The sequence below is a fragment of the Setaria italica genome, chromosome IX, assembly GCF_000263155.2.
Source record: "Setaria italica strain Yugu1 chromosome IX, Setaria_italica_v2.0, whole genome shotgun sequence".
Lineage (NCBI taxonomy): Eukaryota > Viridiplantae > Streptophyta > Magnoliopsida > Poales > Poaceae > Setaria > Setaria italica.
Window position 1 is genome coordinate 34,260,518 of NC_028458.1, and position 27,348 is coordinate 34,287,865.

The 27,348-nt window shown below is 45.4% G+C and overlaps 2 protein-coding genes across 3 annotated transcripts; both read left to right on the forward strand.

Annotated features, from left to right (window-relative positions):
• The first annotated feature begins 12,664 nt into the window (after positions 1-12,664).
• On the forward strand, positions 12,665-15,661 carry LOC101772560 (protein NRT1/ PTR FAMILY 8.3). 2 transcript variants are annotated; one of them, XM_022822988.1, is made up of 5 exons: positions 12,665-13,096; positions 13,449-13,548; positions 13,666-13,883; positions 14,005-14,537; positions 14,742-14,888. In XM_022822988.1, the coding sequence occupies exons 1-5, from the start codon at positions 12,854-12,856 to the stop codon at positions 14,752-14,754; spliced, it is 1,107 nt and encodes a 368-aa protein (XP_022678723.1). In that variant the 5' UTR covers positions 12,665-12,853; the 3' UTR covers positions 14,755-14,888. The 2 variants fall into 2 exon arrangements, with proteins under 2 accessions (XP_022678723.1, XP_004986750.3); XM_004986693.3 differs by having other exon boundaries at positions 12,671-13,096; positions 14,672-15,661.
• Positions 15,662-21,454: 5,793 nt separating this feature from the next.
• LOC105915158 lies at positions 21,455-21,901 on the forward strand. The gene has a single exon (XM_012849050.2). It carries the CDS (start codon positions 21,455-21,457, stop codon positions 21,899-21,901), a length of 447 nt encoding a protein of 148 aa, XP_012704504.2.
• Positions 21,902-27,348: the final 5,447 nt, after the last annotated feature.

A 27,348-nucleotide genomic window follows, 5' to 3' on the forward strand; every position in this document is an offset into this window, starting at 1 on the left:
ATTGGCTTTCGATCCGACCCCTTTTGTCCCGGTTTAAAGTTGGCCCGGGACAAAAGGGGGTGCGCCGGGGTGGGGAAAATTGGAGGGGAGCATTACTCCCGGTTGGTAATTGCAACCGGGACTAAAGGCCCCCCTTTAGTCCCAGTTGCAACGGCTAGCTGGGGGGCGTCGGTGGCGGGACCCTTTTATCCCGGTTGGAGGATCCAACCGGGATAAAAGGGACACCCTTTTATCCCGGTTGGAGGCACCAACCGGGATAAAAAGGTTAGTCCCGGTTGGAGGATCCAACCGGGACAAAAGGTGTTTCCTTTTGTCTCGGTTGGAGTTTTTAACCGGGATAAAAACTCATCCCCCGCTATATCCCGAGACAGAGACTTTCTTCTTCCTCCAGCCCGAGCCAGTCCAGCACATTGATAGAGAGCTGAGCTTCACCTACTCTCCGGTGGTGCCAAAGCAAGGGAGGTGCTGCCCGAAGTTTTTTCCCTCATTTTCGTGGGAATTTGACTCAGCCAACACAAGTGTTGCGAAGGTTTGCTACTTCATCCTCATGTTATGCTTTGATTTATGCTTTGGAGATGGAAAGATTATTTGCTACAATGTGATGATGAAGTAGAAAAATGGAGAGGTATTTTGAGCTAGAATGTGAGGGAGATTGATGTGTCATATATAGTATGCATTATTTCAGTAGTTTAAAAATGATGCTACCTTGTCTAGACGGTTTATCTTATCAAATTCAATATGGTTTTTTAAATCCATATACTTGTTGAACTTGCATACCGTGTTCATTTCTGCGACGATGTTCTCCGCCGAGTAGCAACGTATGTCAAGAAGGAGGTTCGATTCTACGAGAAAGAGTGGATCCGGACATCGTGACCGTGTCCCCTTTTCCGTAGCATCTAACCTCTTTCATGACGAAGTGCGGTGCCGCCCAGCTGAGGACATCCTCGCGAAATGAACACGGTCTTCAAGTTCAACAACTTCTGTAGTGGTAAGGAAAGAATTTTTGTACATAGATGACTTCTGCTACTTGTTGAACTTGCATACCGTGTTCATCTCGCCGAGGATGTTCTCCGCCGAGCAGCAACGTATGTCAAGAAGGAGGTTCGATTCTACGAGAAAGAGTGGATACGGACATCGTGACCGTGTCCCCTTTTCCGTAGCATCTAACCTCTTTCATGACGAAGTGCAGTGCCGCCCAGCTGAGGACATCCTCGCGAAATGAACACGGTCTTCAAGTTCAACAACTTCTGTAGTGGTAAGGAAAGAATTTTTGTACATAGATGACTTCTGCTACTTGTTGAACTTGCATACCGTGTTCATCTCGCTGAGGATGTTCTCCGCCGAGCAGCAACGTATGTCAAGAAGGAGGTTCGATTCTACGAGAAAGAGTGGATACGGACATCGTGACCGTGTCCCCTTTTCCGTAGCATCTAACCTCTTTAATGACGAAGTGCGGTGCCGCCCAGTTGAGGACATCCTCGCGAGATGATCACGGTCTTCAAGTTGAACAACTTATGCAGTGTTAAGATAATAATTTTTGTACATAGATGGCTTCTGCTACTGGAGGAAGTGGCGATGGTGGGGGCGATCGTGGTTCCTATTATGGCAAGATTCCAATCATAGTTGGCCCTCAGCATAAGCCGAAGAAAAAGAGCGTGCTGGAAAAAGCAATGCTTCGTTATTTGCAGCAACGTCATGAAGAAGTCCTCCGTGATAATAACCAGTGGATGGCTTGTTGTATTGTATAATGTTATTTGGGACTTTAATTTAAATATGTGTATTTGGATCTTTATGTTGTTGTATTGTACCATGTTGTTTGGATCTTTAATCGATTTTCACGCGTAATCCATTGTCAAGTGTAATCCATTTTCATGCGTAATACGATGCAGATGGACCGGCAATGGATGTATAATGCAGACAGGTGGAGCAAGGCGTTTATTGATGGCTTGCATTATTTTCTCGAAGTGGCAAAAGTGAACAAGCCAGAGAATGGGTTCGTATGTTGTCCATACTTCCAATGCAATAACAGGAAGGAGTATTCAAAGGATTCCTGGGGGACTATTCACAGCCACTTGTTTAAATACGATTTCATGCCTAACTATTTGGTTTGGACCAAGCACGGTGAACTAGGGGTTGTAATGGAAGATGGCGAGGAGGAGGAGGAAGATGACACCATTCCGAACTGGGTTGCAGGCCAAGCTTTTGCAGGTACTACAATGGGCGAGGCTGATGAAGATGAGTTTGCAGAAAATGACCCTACTGATGACCTTGGTCAGGTGATACGAGATGCATACAGAGATTGCGAAACTGAGAAGGAAGCAGCAAAGTTGCAGCGCATGATAGATGATCACCAAAAATTGTTGTACCCAGGTTGCCAGCAGGGCCATAAAAAACTAGGTACGACACTAGAATTTGTGCAATGGAAGGCAAAAAATGGTGTGTCCGATAAGGCATTTCAGGGGATGCTGAACATTGTCAAGAAGATTCTCCCCGAGAATAATGAATTACCGTCCATAACATATGAAGCTAAACAGATTATTTGCCCTCTCGGATTGGATGTTCAGAAGATACACGCATGCCCTAATGACTGTATCCTCTATCGTGGTGATGAATACGAGAAATTGGATGTTTGTCCCGTCTGCGAAGCCCTGCGGTATAAGATCAGGCGAGATGATCCTGGTGATGTCGAGGGGCAGTCTCCCAAGAAGAGAGTTCCCGCGAAGGTGATGTGGTATTTCCCTATAATACCACGCTTGAAGCGCTTGTTCAGGAACAAGGCGAATGCTAAGTTGATGCGATGGCACAAAGAAGACCGTAAGGAAGATGAGATGCTGAGACACCCCGCAGATGGGGCACAGTGGAGATCAATTGATAGAACATTCCCAGACTTTGAAAGTGAAGCAAGGAACATAAGGTTTGGTTTAAGCACTGATGGATTCAATCCATTCGGTGAGTTGAGTAGTGGTCATAGTACTTGGCCTGTGACCCTTTGTATGTTCAACCTTCCTCCTTGGCTGTGCATGAAGCGGAAGTTCATTATGATGCCGGCGCTTATCCAAGGCCCAAAACAACCCGGCAACGACATTGACGTGTACCTAAGGCCGTTGGTTGATGACCTTTTACAGCTCTGGAAGGAAGAAGGTGTACGTGTGTGGGATGAGGATAGACAAGAGATCTTTAATCTACGAGCACTGTTGTTCGTAACCATCAACGATTGGCCTGCATTGAGTAACCTTTCAGGACAGACAAATAAGGGATATCGGGCATGCACCCACTGTTTAGACGACACAGACAGCATGTACTTGAAGCACTGTAAGAAGGTCGTCTATATGGGTCATCGTCGATTTCTCCCTGCTCACCACCAGCTGAGAAAGAGCGGGATGCATTTCAAAGGGACGCCAGACCATCGTAAAAAACCTGCACACCGTAATGGAAAGCGTGTGTTCGAGATGATGAAGGATGTATATGTAGTCTTCGGAAAGGGACTTGGTAGCCAACCTGTTCCGAACGACGATAACGGACATGCACCCATGTAGAAGAAAAAGTCAATATTTTGGGAGCTACCTTATTGGGAAATCCTAGAGGTTCGCAACGCAATAGACGTGATGCACCTGACGAAGAATCTTTGCGTGAACGTGCTAGGCTTCATGGGTGTTTATGGAACCTCAAAAGATACATTGGAAGCACTACTTACGTCCTGCCAGTTACACTCTCAGCAAGGAAGAGAAGGATAGCATGTTTGAATGCTTGAATAGTATGAAGGTCCCGTCTGGGTACTCCTCGAATATAAAGGGAATAATAAATATGAAACAAAAGAAGTTTACAAATCTCAAGGCTCATGACTGCCACATGTTGATGACCCAGTTGCTTCCGGTTGCACTGAGGGGTGTTCTACCAGAAAATGTCCGGTTGCCGCTCGTAAAGCTATGCGCGTTTCTCAATGCGATTTCGCAGAAGGCAATCGATCCATCCAAGCTATCAAAGCTACAGAACAATGTGGTGCAATGTCTTGTCAGTTTTGAGTTGTTATTTCCACCATCCTTCTTCAATATTATGACGCACGTACTGGTTCACCTAGTAAAAGAGATTGGTATTCTCGGACCTGTATACCTGCACAATATGTGGCCTTTCGAGAGGTTCATGGCAGTCCTAAAAAACTATGTTCTTAATCGTGCCCGTCCAGAAGGAAGCATCGCCAAGGGATATGGAACAGAGGAGGTGATCGAGTTTTGTGTTGATTTTATTGATTCAATTGACTCGATTGGGGTTCCAACTTCACGCCACGAGGGGAGGCTCCGACGAATGGGCACCCTTGGAAGGAAATCAAGTTTGAGCAATGATACTGATTTGTTCGACAAGGCACACCACACTATTCTACAACAGTCATCCTTTGTGTCTCCGTATATCGAGCAGCACAGGCAGATGGTAGCTTCCAAAAACCCGACCAAATCCGATGCTTGGCTTACCTGTCATCACATGGAAACTTTTCCCTCCTGGTTGCGCCAACAACTTATGGGTAACTCTGAGGTCGTACAAAGGTGATGGAAGGGAGGCTTGTCATCACCGAAGTTACAGAAGAGGGCAGGCCGATTGCTCCCGAGAAAGTAGCAAAGAAGTACGTGAGTCAAATCGGGGCAATCGTCCAGGACAACGTGCCTATCAGCATCAGAGAATGGAAGGGCAGAAGCGATAATCCGTACGCCCTTCCAGAGACAGAAAAGAATATGCTGTGGGAAGACGTGAAGAGACATTTTACATTCCCCGAAGGATATAGTGAGAAGGATGTCAAAGCGTGGACGCTTAAGAAGATGGCTACACAATTCCAGACATTCAAGAAGATGCTGGACACCCACTACATCAAGAAGGGCAAAACTCCAGACTTCAACGCGTGGCCAAAGTTGAGGGACCACTGGGATGCATTTGTTGAATACAAGAGGAGTGAAGAAGGTGTGAAAAAGATCACGACCAACACAGCAAATGCTAGTCAGAAGGGCTACCACCATCATTTGGGGCGAGGTGGGTATGGCTCAGCAATTCCCAAGTGGAGGAAGATGGAACAAGATCTGATCGAACGGGAAATCGTACCTGCAACTATTGAATGGCCCGAACGATCAAAGAACTGGTACTACGCTCATGGAGGCTCCCTAAGCCAAGAGGATGGGACGCTGATTTTCAATGACACAATACGTGAGAAGGCCGAACATCTCATGAAGAACATTGAAGATTCCAAGGCTGGGAGGTTGAGGGTGGACCGAGAAAATGATGAGCTCACATTGGCCCTCGGTAATCCAGAGCACCGAGGACGTTGCCAGGGGTTCGGGGTGGTTCCGTGGAAGTTCGCTTTCCGAGGCGACAGCGCCTCTTACAGAAGCCGGAAGCGAAGAAAGGAACAGATCGAGGAGAGCTGGCGGCAGATGCTAGAACAAAGAATGATGGATGAAATCAATCGGCGGGTGGCCGACGCAGTTGCGCAGTTGGCCCAATCTGGAGCAATGCCGAATCCTAACACCGCCAGCCCTTCTCAACGCCTCGGGAGCAGTTGTGCTTCTACAGGGGTCCCCGATGCACAGACGCCCAGGTTACCCATGGAGGAGCAACGGTTCCCCGTGGATGCCATCACGCAACGGACCTCATGTGAGCTGCATGCACCGGTCGGCAACCTCACTATTAAGGTATACTTATACATAATATTTATGCAATCTTGTCAATTGATCCAGACCTCGAGATCGGAGTTCAACTTGTTTACTTCTGCTATATGTACAGGTAGCGTACGGGAGTGCGTTACCAACCCTAGCAGGGCAGAGCAGTCATGGCATGGACATTCCAACAGGCTACGCCAGCGTCTGCGTCGAGCAAACAGTTGATCCCCAGTATGAAGGTCTAGAGCTCGACTTCCCGGGAGGTGACGGGGAAAAGACATTGGCAGATGCGCTTCATGGGATCATTCTATGGAAGAAACGCTACATCATTATTCCCCGCACGGAGCCATCTCCTCAGACCTCAAGACCGCTCCCCGTAGATCCCCAGCAGCGACCTTCTCCTCATACCTCGAGACCGGCATCTCCTGCTCCAGGACCGTCTCTTCCATCTATATCAAGGTCTCCATCTCCACCACATCCTGGTGCTGGGAGCGACGACGACAATAACAACACCCCTCCCCGATCACCGTTGCCGGCACCAAGAGCGGCCCCCTTGAAGGAACCTGCAGCACCACTAAAGAAGTCATGAGCACCGCCTCCCAAGCAAAGACAGAGAAAGAAGAAAACAAAGGACCCTGAAGTGGCTCGTAAGGAACGCTTTGAGGCAATGTCTCATGAAGAATAGTGGGCAGAAAACCAACGAGAGGCCAGTGAGTGGTTCAAGAAACAAGCCGAATTAAAAAAGGCAAGGGAGATGGAGCCACCGCCAGTAAGTCGGCGAGATTTAAACTTTTTTATCAGGATGGAAGAAGGAGCCAAGAAAAGGATACCACTCTTGTCAAACTATGAACGGGCTCTAGTAAAGGCTGATGAAAAGGATAAAAGGAAAGGAAAATCATCCTCCAGCGGTCCAGTCCCCGACCTCAGCCATTTATCAAAAAAAGATGCTCAACGGGTAAAAGCAATGCCCTTGGATCAACAAGCAAATATATTGAAGTTCATGGAAGAAACAGGTCTGGGACTTGATGAATGCATAGGGCAAGTTGAGACGCCAACTGCACCGCCCCCTAAGCCGAAGTGGACTTATGAGCTAGGCAAACCTCTAGTAAAGCCTTCAATGGTACGGAAGCTATCAACAAAGATGTACGAATTCCATCAATGGTACATGATGGCATCCGCCAACTCGAGGGAGATGATCGGCATGAAGGTAAAACCGATAGATTTTCACGGTGAAGGGGAGAAAGTGCTGTGGCTAGACTTCAAGGATATATACGAAGTGTACCATCATGATGCCCTGGACGTCTCTCTGATCAGCGCTTGGATTCTGTAAGTGTCCGTTTATTATCTCTACATGTAAATTTTGGCGTGCGTCACCGTACTAACTTCATCTTCCATTTCATGTAGGATGCTAATCCAGACATGCCGCCGAGAGGCGTACCTACATGTAGGCTTCATGGATCCATATGTAGTTAACCAACAACAGATACAATTAGCGCCGGAAAAAACCTTTGCGGAAATATACAATTTCCTACACAAACAAACATTCAAGGATTTCATACTACTTCCATACAACTTCAAGTAAGTGTGTGTATACCGTCTACTTTCGATGTCTTTTTCCTTATCTCTACATGTTAGTTAGCTCTAATATGCATGAACATTTTACTTACGCAGCTTCCACCGGATCCTTATTATAGTTGAGCCTGAAAGAAGCCACGTCACTGTCTTTGATTCGTTAAGGAAAGATCCGGTGGACTACCAAGAATTGCAAGACATGCTAGGCTTGTAATAATTCTGGACCTTTATCTCTATGCAAAAATTTATTTCCTAAATTTTATCCGTGTTACACTATGTCATTCATTATTCTAATCCGCAACGCATGGAAACAATTCATAAGGACACACAAAGGTCCATTCAAAGAAAATCTTACATAGAACACAGACTTCCCGGTACGTATGCAGTCTGCACATTTATTACATTGTATAACACGAATATTTCATAACTTATTTTTTTCCGCACTGAAGTGCTTAAGACAGGAACCCGGGAATAATCTATGTGGCTACTACATCTGTGAGCACATGCACAGTTTTTTGGGACCCAAGGGACCGAAGATGACGCCGCACAACTTTAAAGTACGTAAAATAAATATATTACTAGTTAATTATTTTCTAGCTCCTTATATGTATTTGTTCATGTAACATTCACAAATTTCCAAATTATAGATGTTAAATATTCAACAAGGACTCTTGAAGGAAGAAAGAGTAGCGGCAATATGTGAAGGTCTCATTGGATTCATAATGGACGAGGTGGTAAATCCAAGAGGAGAATTTTATTACGATGGACGACAATTAGACACTCCGATCAGCAACACCACGACGGGAAGATCGTAGGAAGATACTTTGATTTATTTGTATATATAATACGCGCTAATTATGATCCATTTGTACTAAGCTAGTTGAATTGTGTATATGAATTGTGTATAAGGATTGTGTATATATATAGTAATTGTATAATTACAAATCCCATTCGTTTAAATACTAGTTGATTTCGTTCTAAAAAAATCTCAACTACAAGGTTAACAAATTAAAAGGGCCGCGGTACTACGTATACGTGATGCATGCATGAAAAATTCAGGCAGTGCCATGCAAGCGCCATTTAGTCCCGGTTGGAATTGAGCCGGGACTAAAGGGGACCCCTTTAGTCCCGGTTGGGAAATCCAACCGGGACTAAAGGGACCCCCTTTAGTCCCGGTTGGTGTCACCAACCGGGACTAAAGGGCCTGTCCCGCGCCTGGTTAAAAGACCCGGGACTAAAGACCCCCTCTTTTGTCCCGGTTGGTTTATCCCGGATGGATATCCGAGAGATATGCACCCTACCAACCGGGACTAAAGGCCAATTCTCTACCAGTGGTACAAGCTTTGTTACAATCATTTTTTTCCAACCACCGTAAAAATCCTCTATAACTAATAATGCTTTGGGAAGAAAAGACTAGTTTTAAATACTTAAGAGAGTAGTGGAATTGGTTTAAAAAATGTACTCCTGCATCAGGAGCCTCATTCGATGAAATTTAATTTGATCCCATCATGTGTTCATGAAAACTGATTGCACATTTATTTGTCATTTATTTGTTTACTCTGGATTTGACTTATCATAAGAAGGCACGTAACGTTTCTTGCTGATCTTCTGCAAACAACAGGGATCTGGTCAAGATCCTAAATACCATTTCATTCATATTCATATATCACTTAAACCATAAATATAGAGAATAGTAGCCATGAGCAATAGCGGCCGCAATAGTGGGAATAGCGGACAATAGCGACTGCTAAGTCCAAACATTCTATCTTGAGTCCGCTACCCTGTAGTGGTAGCGCCAGGGTAACGTACCGCTATAGAGGCTACTATTGTGGGCGCTATGAATGCTATTTAGTACCTTGGATCGGGTAATAATGTAGGTATTGTCAATCATCTCAATTGCAGGCTTAAACTATTGTTCAAAATATTTTAAAATGAACTTGTTCAAAACATAAAATAAGTTTGGAGGTTTTGTAGGTTTATCTCAGGCATATATAGGTCTAATCCTCTTTACCTACTTGAATTATTCCTCACTTCTGAAAAGATAGTTTCCATGGAGCCTTGGAGGAAATATTTCCGCCATTGAACAAGTGGAAAGTTCGGATTCGATTCGTAATTGCAGAATTTTATTTTTGTTCAAAATTTTAATGGGGTTTTCCAGTTAATTTGCGTGAAATTAGATGATTATAAATGAAATTGACAAAAAAGTGTAGTACACCAAATAATTTGGAGTGCAAAACAGAGGATCCATCTCTAGTGGCAGTCCTTTTTTTAAGGAAAACAGGAGGGGTTGGTTATATATTATAGCTACGCATAAGGAGTACAAAGTTTATACAGAGTTCAAAAAACAAAGAAAGAAACAAACAAGATCATTGCAGCTACATAAAAACTTCTATCCATTGATCAATAACTAAAACACATGTGGGCTTGGCTCGTAGGGCAACTAGGAGCACTTCTTTCTTGAAGAGAGCCTTTGTGTTCACACTTTTACCGTTAGCCAAGTAAAGGGCATATTAGTGATTGTGTTATATATCAGATGCACTGCAGTGGGCTGGCACCGGCGTCAGGATGGCTGCAGAAAGAGAAAGATGTTGAGAGCAGATGTGGACAATCAACAAGATGTTGTGGCCATCCTAGTCATCAAAACAAGCAAATCCACCATCCACATGTCTAAACCAGATTTGATTTGATGTTAAAGGTGAAAATTGTGCTGGTTTTAGAAACCCAAGAGGTTAAGTAAACGGTTTTATAATTTAGAGGGTTATGTAAACTTGACTCATAGTTGGAGGGAGTAAACAATAAAAAACTATGAATACAATCATTCGGCAATTTTCACATATATATTTCAAAGATTTTGAGTAATTAACAAAAAACTATTCAATGTTTTTATGAACAAAGTTGCTTGAAATGAAATGATTCAGTTCTAGAACAAAAGGGCATATATCAATTATCAAGAACTCGAGGCAGAAGTTGGCAGCACGAAACAAAGTTGACATGCACGTACTGATAATGGAGTTTTCCCAGAAACAGTTCCCGTGATCCAAGCATCTATTTCAATATTTCCCAGCGTGGAAATCCTATGGGTTGGCATGACGACTTTCATATTAAAACTAGTATCTATATTTTAGAAACTTTTCAACTATTTGATTCAGTTAGCTTGCATTGAGATCGAGCCAAACTGGTACAGGCCAAAAAGGATTTCCCTAATAACTACTTGTGCAACAACAATCAAGGAACCAGCTTAAATATTGATTATCCTAAATATCCGTTACTGTCATTCAGATTTCGAATCACAAGTTCACAACTGCAAATAAAATGATACTATTAAAAAACAAGTAAATGACCCTACACTTGATGCATGAATATTCGTTGTGATCTTTACCAACCGCAAGCTGCTTGCTCTGGTCTGCTACCTGCTGGCTCAAGATTGGTGCTCATTGCTTAACAAACAAGAGCTATAGCGTCATTCTTAGCCTGACACTGGCTGGGAATTAAAGGTTTAGCCGTATTGCACACCATTTGCTTTATCCACTTAATGAGCCATGCTTTCACTGTCCGAGAACAATCTGACAGTTACTGATGCAAAGTTGAATTCTTAATTTTCAGATCAGGTACTTGCTCTGTTTTCTCCTCTTGCCAACCTCACCTTTTAGTGTAGTATAAAACGTACAACTGCATTGCATCCCTTGACCAGAGTGCAGTGTTGCGAGAGGCTCCAAGATCAGAAGTACAGCCGTATACAACCAAAGGCGAAAGCTCTCATCTTCTTTTAGGTACTTCTTCTGCTTGCTCTTGTCAGTAGTATTGCCTTTCGGCATAGCATAAGAACTTAAGAAGTGCATCCCGTGAGGGGCTCCATGATCAGTGAAGGCTTGTGTGACAGGTATAAGTCATGAAAGGCTCCATCAGTGAGGCAGAGGAGGAGCAGGAGAAGCTGTCGCTTCTTCCTCTTCTCCATGGCACACCTTCGAAGGTCAGTTCACAGTATATCTCAGTTTCCCAAATACTAGTACATCAGCCGTTGCTTCTGCACGGTCTAATGATTTTGGAGGCATAAACATTAAAAATTCATTTGAAAATTAGAGCCATGGAAATAATAAAAATTATTTACCTTCCTTTCTCTCTCATTTGTTAAATATTTTAGAACACAAATACATATGTAATTGTCTTTATCCGATTTTGGTAGACTTTACTTACCATTTACTTTGTACTATTTTTATCCACATTCATAATTTTTTCCACACTGTATAGCTCATAAATGTATTTGTCATGTGTTTATTGAACCCTTAGTTTGAGCTAGCTATATAACATAGAAATTAGTATTCTATCACTTTCTACAAATATATATTCTACATAGTGACGCATAACATGCATTTAATCCTTAAATTTAGCGCATCATATTTTTATTGTGTGTGGGTGCGCGTAGGGGTGGGGGGCACGTGGAGGGAAGAAGGTGATAGAAAGCTGACAGCCTATGTGACGATGTGACTAGCCTAGCAGCACCATATGCATCCTTTAAAAACAGGCTACAATCTATATATATTAAAAGAAGGCTGACCACTTGCTACCACAATGTCATCCGTAGTACCAAATTAAAGGAATACAAAGACAATAACTACCTTTGAGAAATGCCACTTGTTTTCTCGGTGAAAGTAGCTATTGCTGATCGGTACAAAGATAGAGGAAGTAGCGGGGCATATCCAAGAGAGGTTGGCCTTTTTTTAAGATAATGGAAAGATTTTATTCCGGCTTGAGCCATCCCCTGATGGATATGCATCAGACCAAAAATTACAGGAAATAAAAAGAAAGCTATCCACCGCTACCAAGAGAGGCATACGAGTTAAAGTATGTATCCAATACATCTCCTCTAAGAAAAGAAGTAAACACAATAATAATCTCCAACATGCTCTTCTTGTAGTCACCTTTCTCAGCTTTTCAGCTTTTATGAGATGTCTCCTCCAAAAGAAACAATTTCACCACAATACGTGTAAAAGTGGAACCGAGCCAACCGTGAAGAAAACTGCAACTCCAAATAATGACTGAGCTCCGACCACCAAACCAAGAAACCATCGTCACGCTGTCCTCGTAAAAGGAGCTCTGTGAAACCAAAGACACCGATTGTTGTTGGAGACTGAAACTAGCAACAGCAAGTGCCCAAGGTGGTAAGGTGCATGATATAGCTATTTATTCTCATATTTGGAGAAAGACGTGGACACGGGCGGATCCTTAATGACCAACTGGAAAACTGCGGCACACACGGAGTGGCACAACGGTGCCACGGTGGTGTTAGGAAGAAAATTGAAGAAGAATGGCGACACAGGTGAAAGATACAATTGGCTGGCAGGATGCGGCACGATTATGGATCCTTTCGCTTTTATTCGACCCATTCGATGGCAAGGCTTTCCCATCCTTGGCGATGCGCTGCACGTGGTCGTGAAGACGTGGCGACGTGTGATTAGCTCCTTTGCCGAGGTCTAAACTGCGATGCCTGCCATTGCTGAAGGATGTGCGAGTCTGCTTGCAAGTCCATTGTCTCGAGATCCCCGGAGTTTGTTCCCCTCTAGCAGGACGCTCCCGTCGTAAACCTCGCCGGCGCACGGCGGGCGGCAGGGTCGGTGCCATTGCCATTGCGCCGGGAGCAGCACATGGTAAACGAGGAGCGGCGTAGCCGGCCTCAGCAAAGGCAATGTGCTGTGTCCCCTGCTTTCTTGGCGCCAGGCGGCAGCGACGAGATGGCGTCGACCGGCACCACCTGCTGCAAGTACAACTTCGCCGTGGAGGTGGGAAACGGAGCTCCCATGGCAGAGTGCTCATCGGCAGTGACCTGCAAAGGCGACACCACCACGGAGGCCGCCGCCCACTCCTCTGGTTTCGCCGGTAGCCAGCCGGTAATTTTTATTTTTGATTCCCATTGAGTTACAAGTTTGTTGAGTGACCTAGGTAGGATCAATTCATCGAATGCTGAGTGCTGACATGGAGTGCCAAAAGCCATCTTGGCTGTGTGCCCGGTCCAGAATTTGGCCCGGTGTTACAAGTTTGCGGCAGTTACTTATTTTGTTCTGAAGTAGTGGTGGCGCTTATCACAGATTAAAGTAGAGGGCCTTATTAGGAACTTACTGCAAAATACAACCAAAACTACTTTTGGCTTTGCAATGCCTTCAATTTTACCGTTATATAAACCTCAATCACCATTTCAATTTCAAATCTTTCATTTAAAAAATAATATAATATGGATGGCAGGACCATGAACAATATACCTGCAATGGCTCTGTTGATATCAGAGGCAATCCAGCTTCTAAGAAACATACTGGAAAATGGAGAGCCTGCTACTCAATTCTAGGTAATCAGACGATGGTACTTATATATCAATCAATGGTTTTCAATCTACTCAATATGCATTCCGGTAATGAATCCTGTCAATGCCTTTCTTACATTTGCCTCTCCTTGTTCTTTGCAGGTGGTGAATTTTGCGGTGCTATGGCATACTATGGAGTTGGGACAAACCTGGTGAGTTACCTGACCAAGGTACAGAAGCAAAGCAATGTGGCTGCAGCGAGCAATATAGCTTCGTGGCAGGGCACCTGCTACCTCACTCCTCTTCTTGGAGCATTATTGGCAGATTCATATTGGGGTAGACACCGAACTATTGTGATCTCCCTGACAATCTTTACTTTTGTAAGTCTGCGCACCTCTCAGTAATTCCATCATTTTCTAATCCACATTTTCAAACTCGAATGTGTTTGCCAGTTCAAGTGAACAATTACGAGCCCGTATATGTCTGAACTTGTGTTTGTAGGGAATGGTTCTGCTTACACTTTCAGCAGTGGTTCCAGCAAGCATGAACATAAGTGTGATCTCTCCTCAGGAATTTTTGCCTTCTCTGGGCCTCTTCCTGACTGCTCTAGGCTTAGGTGGCATGTGGCCATGTGTTCCAACATTTGGAGCTGACCAATTCGACGACACAGATGGAACAGAGAAGGCGCAGAAGGAGCTCTATTACAACTGGTACTACTTCGCTGTGAATGGTGGTTTCTTCCTTGCAAGCACGCTCCTGGTGTGGGTTCAGGACAACTATGGATGGGGATGGGGATTTGGGATCCCTACACTGTTCTCAGCGACCGGAATCGCTGGGTTTCTTGCATGTGTTAAGCTTTACAGGTACCAGAAACCGGGAGGAAGCGCCCTCACTAGGATTTGCCATGTTGTGGTTGCAGCCACTCGCAAGATCAATGTGGATGTTCCAGATGACAGCTCTCTTCTGTATGAAATGCCAGGCAAAGAGTCAGCAATCATAGGGAGCAGGAAGCTGATGCATACTGATGGACTAAGGTATGTCTTTCACAGTTTCTGAAACGCAATGTTCTCACCATTCACTTAATTCTTTTTATCTGATTTCACCTATTAGTTTAGTATTTATATAATTTTTCTCTATTCTCCAATAAATTATCAATTGTCGCATTTAGGTTCTTTGATCGAGCTGCCACCATCACTTCTTCTGATGAAACATCTGATAATGTGCCTAACCCATGGAAGCTTTGCACGGTGACGCAAGTGGAGGAGCTGAAGATCTTGGCAAGAATGTTGCCTGTTCTATTAGCTGGCATAATTTTCAACACTGCCGAAGCTTTCTTCCCTCTGTTCATCGAACAAGGAGAAGTCATGGACAACGACATCGGTGGTTTTTCCATTCCTCCAGCAACTCTGACGACCTTCAACTGCCTCTGTATCCTCATCCTGGCCCCATCTTACAACAAAGTTCTCGTGCCAATTCTAAGTAGCATCACTGGCATTAAGAGAGGGCTGTCAGAACTCCAACGCATTGGTGTCGGTATGGTTTTCACTATGCTTTCCCTGGTTTCGGCTGCATTGGTTGAGATGGTGCGCCTGGACATTGCAAACAATAGAGGCCTAGTGCACTACAACTCTGCCGTCCCGATGAATATTCTGTGGCAGGCACCACAGTACTTCTTCGTAGGTGTAGCTAAAGTATTCACTGTGGTCGGTTTCATCGAATTTGCATATGAGCAGTCTCCTGATGCAATGAGAAGCTTGTGTCAGGCTTGCTCTCTCATCATGATCACGCTTGGAAGCTACCTTGTCTCTATCATGTTAAAATACATCAATTCGGTGACAGGGGGGAGAGGGAGGCATGGCTGGATCCCGGAGAACCTCAATGAAGGTCGTCTTGATCAATTCTTTTGGATGATGGCAGGCTTGCAGCTACTGAATGTGCTTGCATTTGCATATTGTGCCACGAGGTACAAGCGCAAACTAGCTACTTAAGTTTCATCTCCTAGTTTGGGCTCAGGAGTGCTTATGGATGATTGCTTTTTGTGTAAGATTTCTACTTGCATGCTATGTGAGCTCAAAATTTTGACAGTCTTTTTGTCGAAGAAAGGACTGGAAGATTTTGGACACTACCATCTTAAAAATATGACGGCCTAATAGTAACATATCTGTTGGCAACCATCTTTTTCCGATTAGCAGTGTTCAAAATCTGTTGCGGTGATCACCTAATATTTGAGATTCGCAGCTGTATCTCAGGTATAGATCAAGTAGTGGAACTCGGTGGACAACAAGTTCAAACACCTACATAAGAATCCATACTAATTTCCATGATAATATTTAGTTCAAAAAATTTACTTGAATTTTATTAATTAAAATTTGGAATTGAAATTTGACTTGATATTTTTAGCAGGGGAAATTCACAACCACCTGAAAACCATAACTAAATTTTTAGTTGTAAGCAGCGTATAGGCAAGAGGCTACCTAGCACGTCTGTAACAGCCCAAAACCATCAGTATTTCACTCTTTCGTAAAAATATTTCTGATTTTTTAAATTTAGTTTTAGTACCATGACCTTCAAAACTCAAATTAACATTTCCAAACTCCAAATGCTGACAAGATAGCGCCAATAAAATTTCCTTTTTCATTTTGACACTTGACACTTTGTTTTTATTTTTTGGAATTAATTTCAATTCCCTAAAATCCATTTGTAAGTAAGTTCAAAACTTCTTTTGAGCAGATTGACTTAAGGGAAAGTCAATTATATAATGTGGAGAAAACATAGAGCATGAATTTAACTACAGCATGAAAATTTCGGCTGAACCTTTCAGAGGGCAGGTTGCTAATACAGTAATACATAACTGTATAATGCATGAAATCTATCGTATCTTCTTTCAGTTTCTCCAAATGCGACTAAGGGGGGTGAATGAGATTCTTTAAAATTCTCTTCCAGAACAATGACTATATCCCGATTGCCATCCCAAATACACCTCGCTTCTAATCACCAAGATGACATAAGTTAATTCGTGACAAGCTCACCCTATAAATGATTAGAACACTCAAAGCGTAGAGGAAGCAAAGCGCAACGAGACTCCAAAAAGCTTGCAGAAGAGAAAGCAAGCTAAACCACTACTAAACCATTATTTTACTAAGCATGCTTGAAATAATTAATTAGGAACTAAACATAATTAGCAAGTGACACTACTGATTAAGTTGCTAAGACATGTAATAGAGATTAACAAACAAAATTGCAATGATTAAAAGCAATTTCAAACCTTCATGGGCCTGCTGTATCACTTGGCCGCTGCTGAACCTGTGCACAGCTGGGCTGTGCTGGCTCGGTCGCACCCCTGGCCAGCCTGTGTTGCACAGCCGCGCTAGCTAGGCCTGGAGAACCTATGTAGCTTCCGAAAATTAGGAAGCCATTTGAACTTTCGGTGTTTGAGATCCGTAAGAAATTAGAACGGACAAACGAGACTGGCTGGCGGGAGCGCAGGCAGCATCAACAAGAATTTCCGTTGGACACGTGCCCGCCCAAGACCGGCTAATGTGCATGCATGCGTTGGAGTGGCTGGTGAACGGAGAGATTCCTTTGTGCTTTGGATCTTTGAATTCAATTTTCTTCAAAAATATGATTCATTTTTTGAATTCATTTTTGAATTCATTTGGACCATTGTGTTAGTTAGAATTTATGCAACAAACCAATATCTAATGCGAATATGTTTTAATGTTTTATATATTTTAAAAAAACAATATTTGAATTGTACATTTTGATATACACGTTCAACATCTATGATATACCGCTTCAACATTTCTATGTAAAATGTTGGATTATTTTACTGGAATTGTTGAACTAGATTTGAATAATTGTTAAATCTAGTATTTTTGAAATGTTAACTATAATTTTTTTTTATTTTCTTTTGAAAGCTTGGGTGGCTCTATGGCCTTTCATTACCATCACCGGATTCCGCTAAATCGCGGATCACCTGCACATTTACAGATTCGGGAAGAGGGCCAGTCCATATGCATGATTGTTCCGAACCCCAAAATAAACCCAGTCTTGCAAGCTCGTGCGCAGACGAGTTAGTACAACGTGGAATAAGAGAAACAGCTAAACACACAAACTCATTAGCTAACAGGTTTCGGATATCCCTGAAAATCACTCCACAGTGGCCACGATCATGAGTATCACATGTAATAGCTTCCTTTAGAACACTTGAGTCAACCTCCAGCTGCACATGGGAGATGCCATATAATTCTGCTGTTTCCAAAGCTTTGAGACAGCCAACCGCTTCCGCCATTAACGCATCATGAAGCAGACTAGCGTTGCCTGCACCTGCCAGCACGTGTGCACCTGTGTAATCTCTAATAATGAAGCCCCAGGCGCCATGCTTAGTTGCCTTCACAAAAGCTCCATCAGTATTGATTTTCAGGACACCTTGGGGAGGTCTGAGCCATCTCTGTTGTAGCCTAGCAGTCGGTCTAATTTTTATCGTTGGCAATTCCAGCAGCCCCGCCATCTCTAAGACTGAGTGACAAGCATTTTGTATATTTTGAATTGGATCTCCAGCATTTACCTTGTTTCTTACATCCCACCACTTCCACAGCAAGAGGCTAACCTTACATGCCAAGCTTTGTTCAAGTTGCAGCACATTCCAAACAAAATCCTTCGATGATTTGGCCGACAGCAAAGCAAGGCGTGTTTGTTCCATTTCCAAAATACGCCAACATCTCTTTATTAGCTTGCATTTTAGAAAACAGTGACCCCCATCCTCATCAAAACGCATGCACACCAGACATCTCGTGTCAAGAATAACCCCTCTCCGTTTGATGTTTTGCTTCAGTGGTAGGCTGTTATCAGCCAGGCGCCAAATAAAATGACGTACCTTTGGAGGACATGGCAGCTCCCACAATTTCTTCCACTTCTGTGTTTCGTGGTCTCCCTCCCGACAGCACACGCTACTTTCTCCTTGCTGGTACTGCCGCTGGCGTCTCTCTTCATCTACTAACATGTGGTATGCCGACCTGACCGAAAACATCCCCTTCCTGTCATGGTGCCAGGCAATAACATCATCCCTGCCGATGCATACTGGGATTGATAGAATATTTGGAACGTCTTCTAAGATTTCACGCACAAGCTGGGAGTCCCATGTTCCAGTAATCGGATCGATAAGTTCTTCAACTTTTGAGAGTAGCACCGAACCCCGTGGTGTTCTTGGTTGGCGGGATATACCTGTTGGGATCCAGGGGTCATCCCAAATTCTTACTTGGGACCCATCGCCAATCCGCCAGATCAAACCATTCTTCAAAGCTTTAAATCCCCGAACAATGCTGCGCCAAGTATAAGAAATTCCTGACCCCTCAGACACCTGCAAAAGGTCACCACTTGGGCAATACCGAGCTGTGAGTAATCTCGCACATAAAGACTCCGGGTTTTGCAGAATGCGCCAAGCTTGTTTTGCTAGCATAGCAAGATTGAAAAGATGCAGATCTCTGTAGCCCAAGCCGCCCTCATCTTTCCGACTTGACAGAATCTCCCAAGACACCCAATGCACTTTATTTTCCTTCTCCATTTGAGCCCACCAAAAACGGCAAATCATAGTACTAATCTCATCCGACACTGACTTTGTGATATCAAAATAGGCCATCGCATAGCTTGGAATTGCCTGGGCCACCGCTTTTATAAGAGTTTCTTTTCCGGCCTTCGACAAAAGCTTCTCCTTCCAGCCATGTATGCGCTTCCAAACTCTGTCTTTTAGATATGCAAATGTTTGTCACCATGAAATACTCCCTAATGGGTCTCGGCACCTAGGCCACGTCCTGGGCGACTCGAGTAGCGGTTACGTTTCTGGGTGACGGCTGCTTCGATTCTCCTGTTTCCTCCCTATGTTTTCCTGGTTGATCTGCCTGTTCGTCGTGTCTTAGGTCTCCCAGGGTCGAATCCATCTTGGATTTTGGACTCTTTCAGTTCTTTCGTGCGTCCACAAAGCCATAAACCTAGTTGTTGGAGGAGCCATCGTTTTTTTCTGCTGGGATCTAATCCCATCGGCTGGGTGGTGTAGGCGTCGTTGTTCTACCGGGATCTAATCCCTCGGCTGGGTGGTGGCGGCGGTGATTATGGAGGGGATGGAGGGCCTTCTGAAGAACCTGAAGCTGTCGGAAGTGGAGAAGAAAAGCATTCGCATCGGGGGTGACAAGGAGGGAGGACTTGGCGATGGTTCACTGAAAGCTTTTGGAAAACTTTTGTCTGATCGCGAGGTGAGATCGGAGGTGGTGGAGAAGACTTTGGGATGGATTTGGTGCCCTAGGAAGGGAATCGAATGCAAGGACTTGGGAGACAACTGCTTTCTGCTCACTTTCTCGCAAGCAACGATGAAGAGGAGGGCCCTAGAAGAGGGGCCATGGATGATCTTCAACGAGGCGCTGGTGATTGCGAATTTCGATGGGACAAAGTCTTTGGATGAAATCATTTTCTCTTTCATCCCTATCTGGATTCGTGTTGCCCGTCTCCCAATGGGTCTCATGAACAAGGCGACGGCGGAGGTGATAGGGGATGAGTTTGGGAAATTCTTGGAGGTGGATTTTGAGAGTGATGATCTTGCGGCGGGAAGGGTTCTTCGGGTCAAAGTCAGACTGGACATCCGTCTACCTCTGAGGCGTGGCATTACGGTTGACTTAGGCGAGGGAGTTGGAGATCGCTGGTGTCCTGTACAATATGAGTTTCTTCCGGAGTTTTGTTATGTGTGCGGTATTATCGGACATTTTGACAAAACTTGTACAAAGAAGCTTGGAAAGGAGGAGAGGGCACCTTTTGACCGGGTGCTGAGATTTATTCCCCCCAAAAAGAGGTATGGTGGTGGGGGATGGAGAGGTGAAGGTGGACAGTATGATGGAGGACGTTTTCTGGGAAGCAGAAGCTATCGAGGAGGGGGTTCAGGGAGCTGGAGTCATGGCGGATCAGGTGGTAGAAGTAATGGTGGGAGGTCTAGGAGTGATTCTTTAACCTGGAGAAAGGATGTTGCTCTAGGGGGTGTGGAGAAGAGCCAGCATGGAGCAGATGTAGAGGAGACGTTTCCATCTAAAAGCCTGCAGCAGAAAACACTTGGCCAAAAATCTGGTGCTGCAAAGCATGCCCTCCTGCCGGGGCTACTGAATGAGAAGATGGGGACAAACGTCGAATTTGCTAGTACGTCTGCAGGAGCCCAGGAGAATAGTAGCATGCAGATTACGTATGAGAAACTGGAGGGTGCAGGGTCAGGCGAGGGCAGGAAAATTTCTCCAAAAAAGTTCAGAAGACAACCTCGGGTCTCAAAAGAAAAGGAAAAGGGGACTGGGGTAGAGAAGAAACAGCAAAAAAAGAGGGGCTTGGTGGAGTTGATGGAGGTGGAGCGAGGAAAGTCACAGGAGCAGAAAAAGGCAAGGGTGGAGGGATCAGCAGAGGAGACAAACATAAACAACGCGGGGCTGTCGGAACAGCCCTGCGAGTCAAAATGAAGATCATAGCTTGGAATTGCCGTGGGTTAGGGAACGGCGCGGCAATTCGAGGCCTTCTGAATGTTCAGAAGGAGGAGGACCCCGATATTTTGTTCTTGTCCGAAACAAAATTGGATGAGCACAGAATAAAAGGTTTGAGGTGGAAATTGGGACTTACTAACGTGGTGGTGAAGGACTGTGTGGGTAGAAGTGGAGGTCTGGCCCTGTTTTGGAGGACAGGGGTGGATGTGCACGTGAGGTGGATATCACGTCTGTACATTGACGCAGACGTGCAGGAGGCAGATAGTTTCTCTTGGAGACTTACGGGGTTTTATGGAGAACCGAGCACGGAGAATAAACACTTGTCGTGGAAGGCGTTGAGGACGTTGAACGCTGCCAGGTGCAAACCATGGTTGTGCCTGGGGGATTTTAACGAGATTCTCATGGGTGCGGAGAAGGAAGGTGGACTGCCACGAGGGCAAGCTTGCATGGATCGTTTCCGGTCGGCGTTGGAGGACTGCGAGCTCTCTGATTTGGGGTTTGCCGGGGATCTCTTCACATGGTGGAACAACAACCATAATAGCAACGAGTATGTTCGGGAACGGTTTGATCGGGCGGTGGCCAATGAGGAATGGCGTGCTCACTTTCCGCTGTACAAAGTAATAAATGGTGAGCCGCGCCACTCAGACCATAGGCCGGTGGTGGTGTTGACGGAGGAGGATGTCCATAGTGGTGCTCGGAGGGGTGGACAAAGCTTTCGTTTTGAAGCCCATTGGGTGGAGGAGGAGCAGTGTGCTCCGATTGTGGAGAACGCCTGGAAGACTGTGATGGAAGGAAGGAGGGGGACGGTGATGGAGGCAGTACAGAGTGTTGCTACTGATCTGGGGGACTGGAATAGAAATGTACTAGGGGATTTGGAGAAGCGTATGAAGTAGTTGAGAAAGGCAATGGAGGCATGTAGAAGAGGGCCGATTAATGAGCAGTCTTTAAGGAGAATGGAGTTGCTAAAATTCCGTTGGGAGAGACTGGAAGAGCAGAAAGATTTGTATTGGCGCCAACGAGCTAAGGCACATTGGGTTTCGAAGGGGGATAGGAATACACATTTCTTTCATCAATACGCCTCGGAGAGAAGAAAGAGGAGCCGAATCAAGAGATTGGTGCAGGATGACGGGAGGGTGGTGGAGGAAGATGGGGAGCTGGAAACACTAATTACTAATTATTACAGAAATTTATTTACCACAAATGCAGGGGACCGTATGGATGAACTCCTCCAGCATGTTAAGCAGGTGGTTTCAAATGAGATGAACGATCAGCTGCTACGTGATCTCACAGAGGAGGAGGTGCGCCAAGGACTTGATGCCATCGGGGACCTTAAAGCTCCGGGGGCAGATGGCATGTCGTCTCTGTTCTACAAGAAGCATTGGAATATTGTGGGGGCGGATGTGGTGAGGGAAGTTCTCAATTTCCTCAATGATGGCAGCATGCCGGCAAAGTGGAATGAGACGGTGGTGGTGCTGATTCCTAAGGTGCAAAATCCTGAGCGGCTAAAAGATCTACGACCAATAAGTTTGTGTAATGTCATATACAAGATCACCTCCAAAGTTTTGTCCAATCGGCTCAAGTTAATTCTTCCTGAGATCATCTCTCAAAACCAGACTGCTTTTGTCCCGGGCAGGCTCATTTCTGATAATATTCTGATTGCTTATGAGATGACTCATTACTTGCAGAATAAGAGATCGGGAGGTGAGGGCTTTGCTGCACTGAAGCTAGACATGAGCAAAGCGTATGATAGGGTGGAATGGAACTATTTGGAGAAAATTATGTTGAAGATGGGTTTCAGCCGGCGATGGGTCAGTTTGATCTTGTGCTGCATTTCTACGGTGACTTATAGAGTTAAGGTGAATGGTGTACTCACAGAAGAAATCAAGCCAACGAGAGGGTTGCGGCAGGGTGACCCGTTGTCCCCGTATTTGTTCCTGTTATGTGCCGAGGGTTTCTCATCAATGTTGAATGTAGCGGAGGAAGCCGGAAGGCTGCAGGGGATCAGTATCTGTGCTAATGCGCCCAGCATTACTCACTTGCTCTTTGCAGATGATGCTTTGCTTCTCTTAAAAGCAAACCAGGAGAATGCAAATTATCTGCAATATGTACTCCAAGTGTATGAGGCATGCTCGGGTCAGATGATAAACAAAGATAAGTCTTCTGTATTGTTCAGTAAGAACACAAGTCAAACATCAGGTGATCAATTCCTATCCACCCTCGGTCTTGCACAGGGGGTGAGAACAGACAGGTACCTTGGCTTGCCTGTCTATATGGGTCGAACTATAATTTATTTTGGTTGTCCTTGTTCCAACCCTCCTAGGTGATAGCGCAGACGATAATGTCAAAATTGTTGAACCGGTTTCCGTCGAATTGTTGAACCGGTTTCAGTTGAACTGTTGAACGAAGTTCGAAGAAATGTTTAATTTGTTATTTGATTATATTTGTTCAAGAAAAAATGAAAGAAGGCAAGAGAAATAGAATAACGGAGACGGAAAGATATATGCGGAACAAAAAAAAGTAAGAAAAATGGAAGTACTATGTGATAGTATGTTACTTGGATTTTTATTAGGCTCTTCCTGGGTTTAAAGTTTACACGCTTATCCATCTTCCGCAATCTGGATAGGAGCCTGTCACATCCGGTTTTATAAACTCAACCAGGTGCTCACTTTATGCATGCGATCATATTTCATACATAAAGTTTGACTTCATCAGTGTTACATCACCCTATCACGATTATTAATATAAAATGAGCCGTTGGTCCGAAAGAAAATTACAAGGAGATGATGTATATGCGGAAGCATGACTCCATAGTGACAGGGCAATCAACTAGGGGTCACATCCCAGATCTTCATGGCCTTCATCACCTGAGCAATATTTATGGGGCAGTGTGACATCTCAAGAGCCAAATCAAGAGAAATTAAGAAATAAATCAAAGAAAAATCAAAATGGTTATTTAAACACCCTTATAATGATGCTCACATGGGAAGAAAATAAAAAATAAATTTTATATAAGAACTTAATTTTTAGCTAATATAAAAGTGATAGATCTCTTCAAATGAAGCAACTTTCATAATTGTCACTTTCCTTGATTTTGAGCGAAAGATATTCAAAAATTAAGTAGAAGTTCGGCCAAAAATCAAATCATTTTCAAATCTAGTTTTGCCGGCGTTCCACCAAACTTCTCCTAAGTTTAACTCCAAATCCATTGAATTTTTCATATGTCGGCTTTTACAAAAGTTGTAACCAATACTTTGAACTCCAACTTTTATATTTGGAGATTCAACTGCGTAGTTCAAAATTTGTGAGAAAATTTGCGTTGAAGACGGCACCTTCGCATGCCACGCACGCGCGACGCGCCCTGGGTGTGGTCACTGCGCTCGCCGTTGCCACGTGGTGCTCGATGCCTGCCGCCGTGCCGCTCCAAGCCAATGGCTGGCGGCAACGCAACAACGCTGGAGCGCGCCGCAGCTCGCCCTACCCTCCCGCACACGATCTCCCTCCCCGCACGGCAAATCCGTGGCGGCCAACCGCTGCACACGACACGCCGTAGAGCACCGGCGCGCACCACGGCACGCCAGGCCACTCCCCACACGCCTGGCCACCGCCCCACCACACCAATGAGCCGCAAGGCTTCGCCTTGATGCCTCGCCCCTCCCCTTCCCTTTGCCGCCTATAAAAGGGCCCGTCCTGTGGCATCCCGCCCCCCCGGGGCCGGGCCCGCTTACACCTGGCAGGTCTCTAGAATATCAAGAATTCCCTCACAGACCAACACAAGTCTTTTCTGCGCACTTTGTCCTCACTCGTGCGCACCCGGGAAGAACTTCCCGGTCGGTCACCCATCCCGAAATTGCTCCGGACCAAGCACGCTTAACCCCGGAGTTCTTTAAGGATGAGCTTCCGGAAAAGAAGTTGCAACTTGTTGGTATGAGTATTCTTATCAATCCTATTAAGCCTTGGGCCAGGATGTCACACGTGCCTATGCCTCGCCGGCCGCACTCGCTACCGCCGCTCAACCACCCCCTTCCGGCCATCCCCGTCGCTACCCAAGCGCACGAGCACCTTCCCCTACCACCACTCAACCTCCCCAGCCCCACAAACCTCTGCCACTGCCGCCACAGTCGCCGAAGCCGAAGCAGAAGCGGCCGCGCCGCCACTGCTCTGCCGCGAGCCATCACCGACCCTCCTCCGACCCCGAGTCCTGCACCAAACCGGTAGCTGGGAGTCCCTCGTCTCCCTCCTAACACTAGCCCATGACCTCGCGGCCCCACATCGTCGGAATCGAGCTCCCCGAGCCGCCAGTCGACCAAGGACCGCATTGCAATCTAGGTTTTAGTTTCAGGGTCCTTAGTGCAAAAATGCAAGGGCATGTTCTAAATATTAAAAATCTCTAAGGCTCATTCTGTAAAAGAGAAAATTCAAGTTTGAATAAAAAACATAGTGAAATATTAATCTTTGCTAAACAGTACCAAAACAGCACAACCTGTTTGTCTTTTGAATAATAAATTTCTAAGAATTTTATATGTATACACAATCACCATCAAAATAAAATCTATGTTTTCTTTCTAACCAAGCGTGTTTTGTGAAGGAAAGAAATGCTTATAAACTTGTCTAGGTGAAGTGGCCAAAAGAAATACACCTCATATTTTTTTAATGGTTTGTCATGAAAAATTATAAAAGAAATCTTATGCATATGCATCTCGTGTAGAAGCTAATATCGCCGACGGAACGTACGAGCTCGTCCGGAACACGAAGAAGGATAGTAGGAGGGTGAGCTGAACGTGATCAAGGCAAACCAAGGCCCGAACCAAAGTTCGGAAGAGCCCAAGGCTGATTCAGGGCAGGAAAGCAAGCCACGATGCATAACCCTAGTTTTCAAATTTGTACAATATTCTTATTACTTATGTATGTGCATTAAGTCCATAGGAATTGTATTGAAACCCTAGTTGCATGCTCCTAGTACCCATGTTTTGAATACTAGCATGTTAGGTCGCTTAGTTGCTATGCTAAATAGGGACACGGTAAAAGTCAAGTAATTTCCTATCACTCACGAGATATAGGAGTTACCTGTTTACTTATGTTGGAATCATAAGGTCGACGGGCGGGGCTTTGTGCGATGTTCCTGAATTTGTTGATGCCCCGTCTGTACAGAGGAAATTGCTAAGGTCGAAACGTGTCGGTGTTCATGGTCAAGTTTTTGAACGTACTAAACACATGCTGAGAATATGGTAATCGGTAAGCCTAGTACTTGATTGAACTGGGACGTGGACTTTTTCCCTGCTCTCTCTGGAAACGGTTCCCTTGGTGCATCATGTGGGTACAAGTGCGGCCACAGCACGACGTCATTCCAGAGACCGGTGGGGCCTTGTATCCAAGGGAAGTGGACCCTGGACACACACCGGGGATCGATGGGAACCGTTGGTAATGTGTGGATTTATCGCGGTACGCGCATGTCGTGTGTTTAGGTCCACCTTGCACGTGTAACATCCGCGAAAATCACCAACTTAAATCACCCGTTAAAAATTGCTTTCAAAATCTTGTTACCGTTGAGCTCCCGAAAATCCAAACTCTTCCCAGCGATTTCGCCGTCCCGACACCCAAGCCGACAGTCATCATTTTATCCTCTCCCGTAATTTTTACCACGTGCCGGTCAACAGACCGCCGCGCGTGCTCCGACCGCGTACCGCAATCGCCGCCGGCATCCCCTTTCTTTTACTCTTTTTCCTCCCATTTCTTTAATTTCCCTTTTTCTCTGTCTTTCTCTTCTTCTCTTTCTTCTTCCTTCTTCTTTCTTCTTCTTCCTCCTTCCTTCTTCTCTTTCCTCCTCCTTCCTCCTGGCGCCTAGCGCCATTACTCCCCCAGGCGCCCAGCCCCCCTGGCGCCGGCCCCGACCCTGCCGGCCCCCGGCCCCACCGGCTCCCAGCCCCGCCTGCCCTCCCCGGGCCCGCCTGCGCCGCTCCCCGGCGACGGCCCCTGCACGCCGGCCCCCTGCGCCAGGGCAGCACGCCGCACAGCACCGCGCCTGCTCGGCCTAGCCCCGATCCCGCTCCACCACCACGCCGGCCCCTACCCGCACCGCCCGGAGCCGCCGGCCCCCACATCGCCAGCTCGCCGCAACCTCTCCGCCGGCCTATAAAAGGAAGGGCTGACGCCCCACCCCACTCCATCTCCCAGCCATCAGTGCCACTGCCCCTCCCCTTCATTTATGATATCCCTACAACTGCAGGAGTTCATGTTCTATTTCCTGTATGCTGTTCCTGGTCTATGATTCTACATGTGTAGGTTTTGAGCACCATTTTGTATATTAAAACACCACTCCGGTCTATTGTATTTTGGGGTACCA

Excerpts from the sequence above, each read along its gene's own strand:
- LOC101772560 (XM_004986693.3), top strand. The coding sequence starts at position 12,854 with ATGGTAAACGAGGAGCGGCGTAGCCGGCCTCAGCAAAGGCAATGTGCT. Across the intron at positions 13,097-13,448 it reads GTTTCGCCGGTAGCCAGCCG|GACCATGAACAATATACCTG; the intron begins GTAATTTTTATT and ends TATGGATGGCAG. Across the intron at positions 13,549-13,665 it reads AGCCTGCTACTCAATTCTAG|GTGGTGAATTTTGCGGTGCT; the intron begins GTAATCAGACGA and ends TGTTCTTTGCAG.
- LOC105915158 (XM_012849050.2), top strand. The coding sequence starts at position 21,455 with ATGGATCGTTTCCGGTCGGCGTTGGAGGACTGCGAGCTCTCTGATTTG.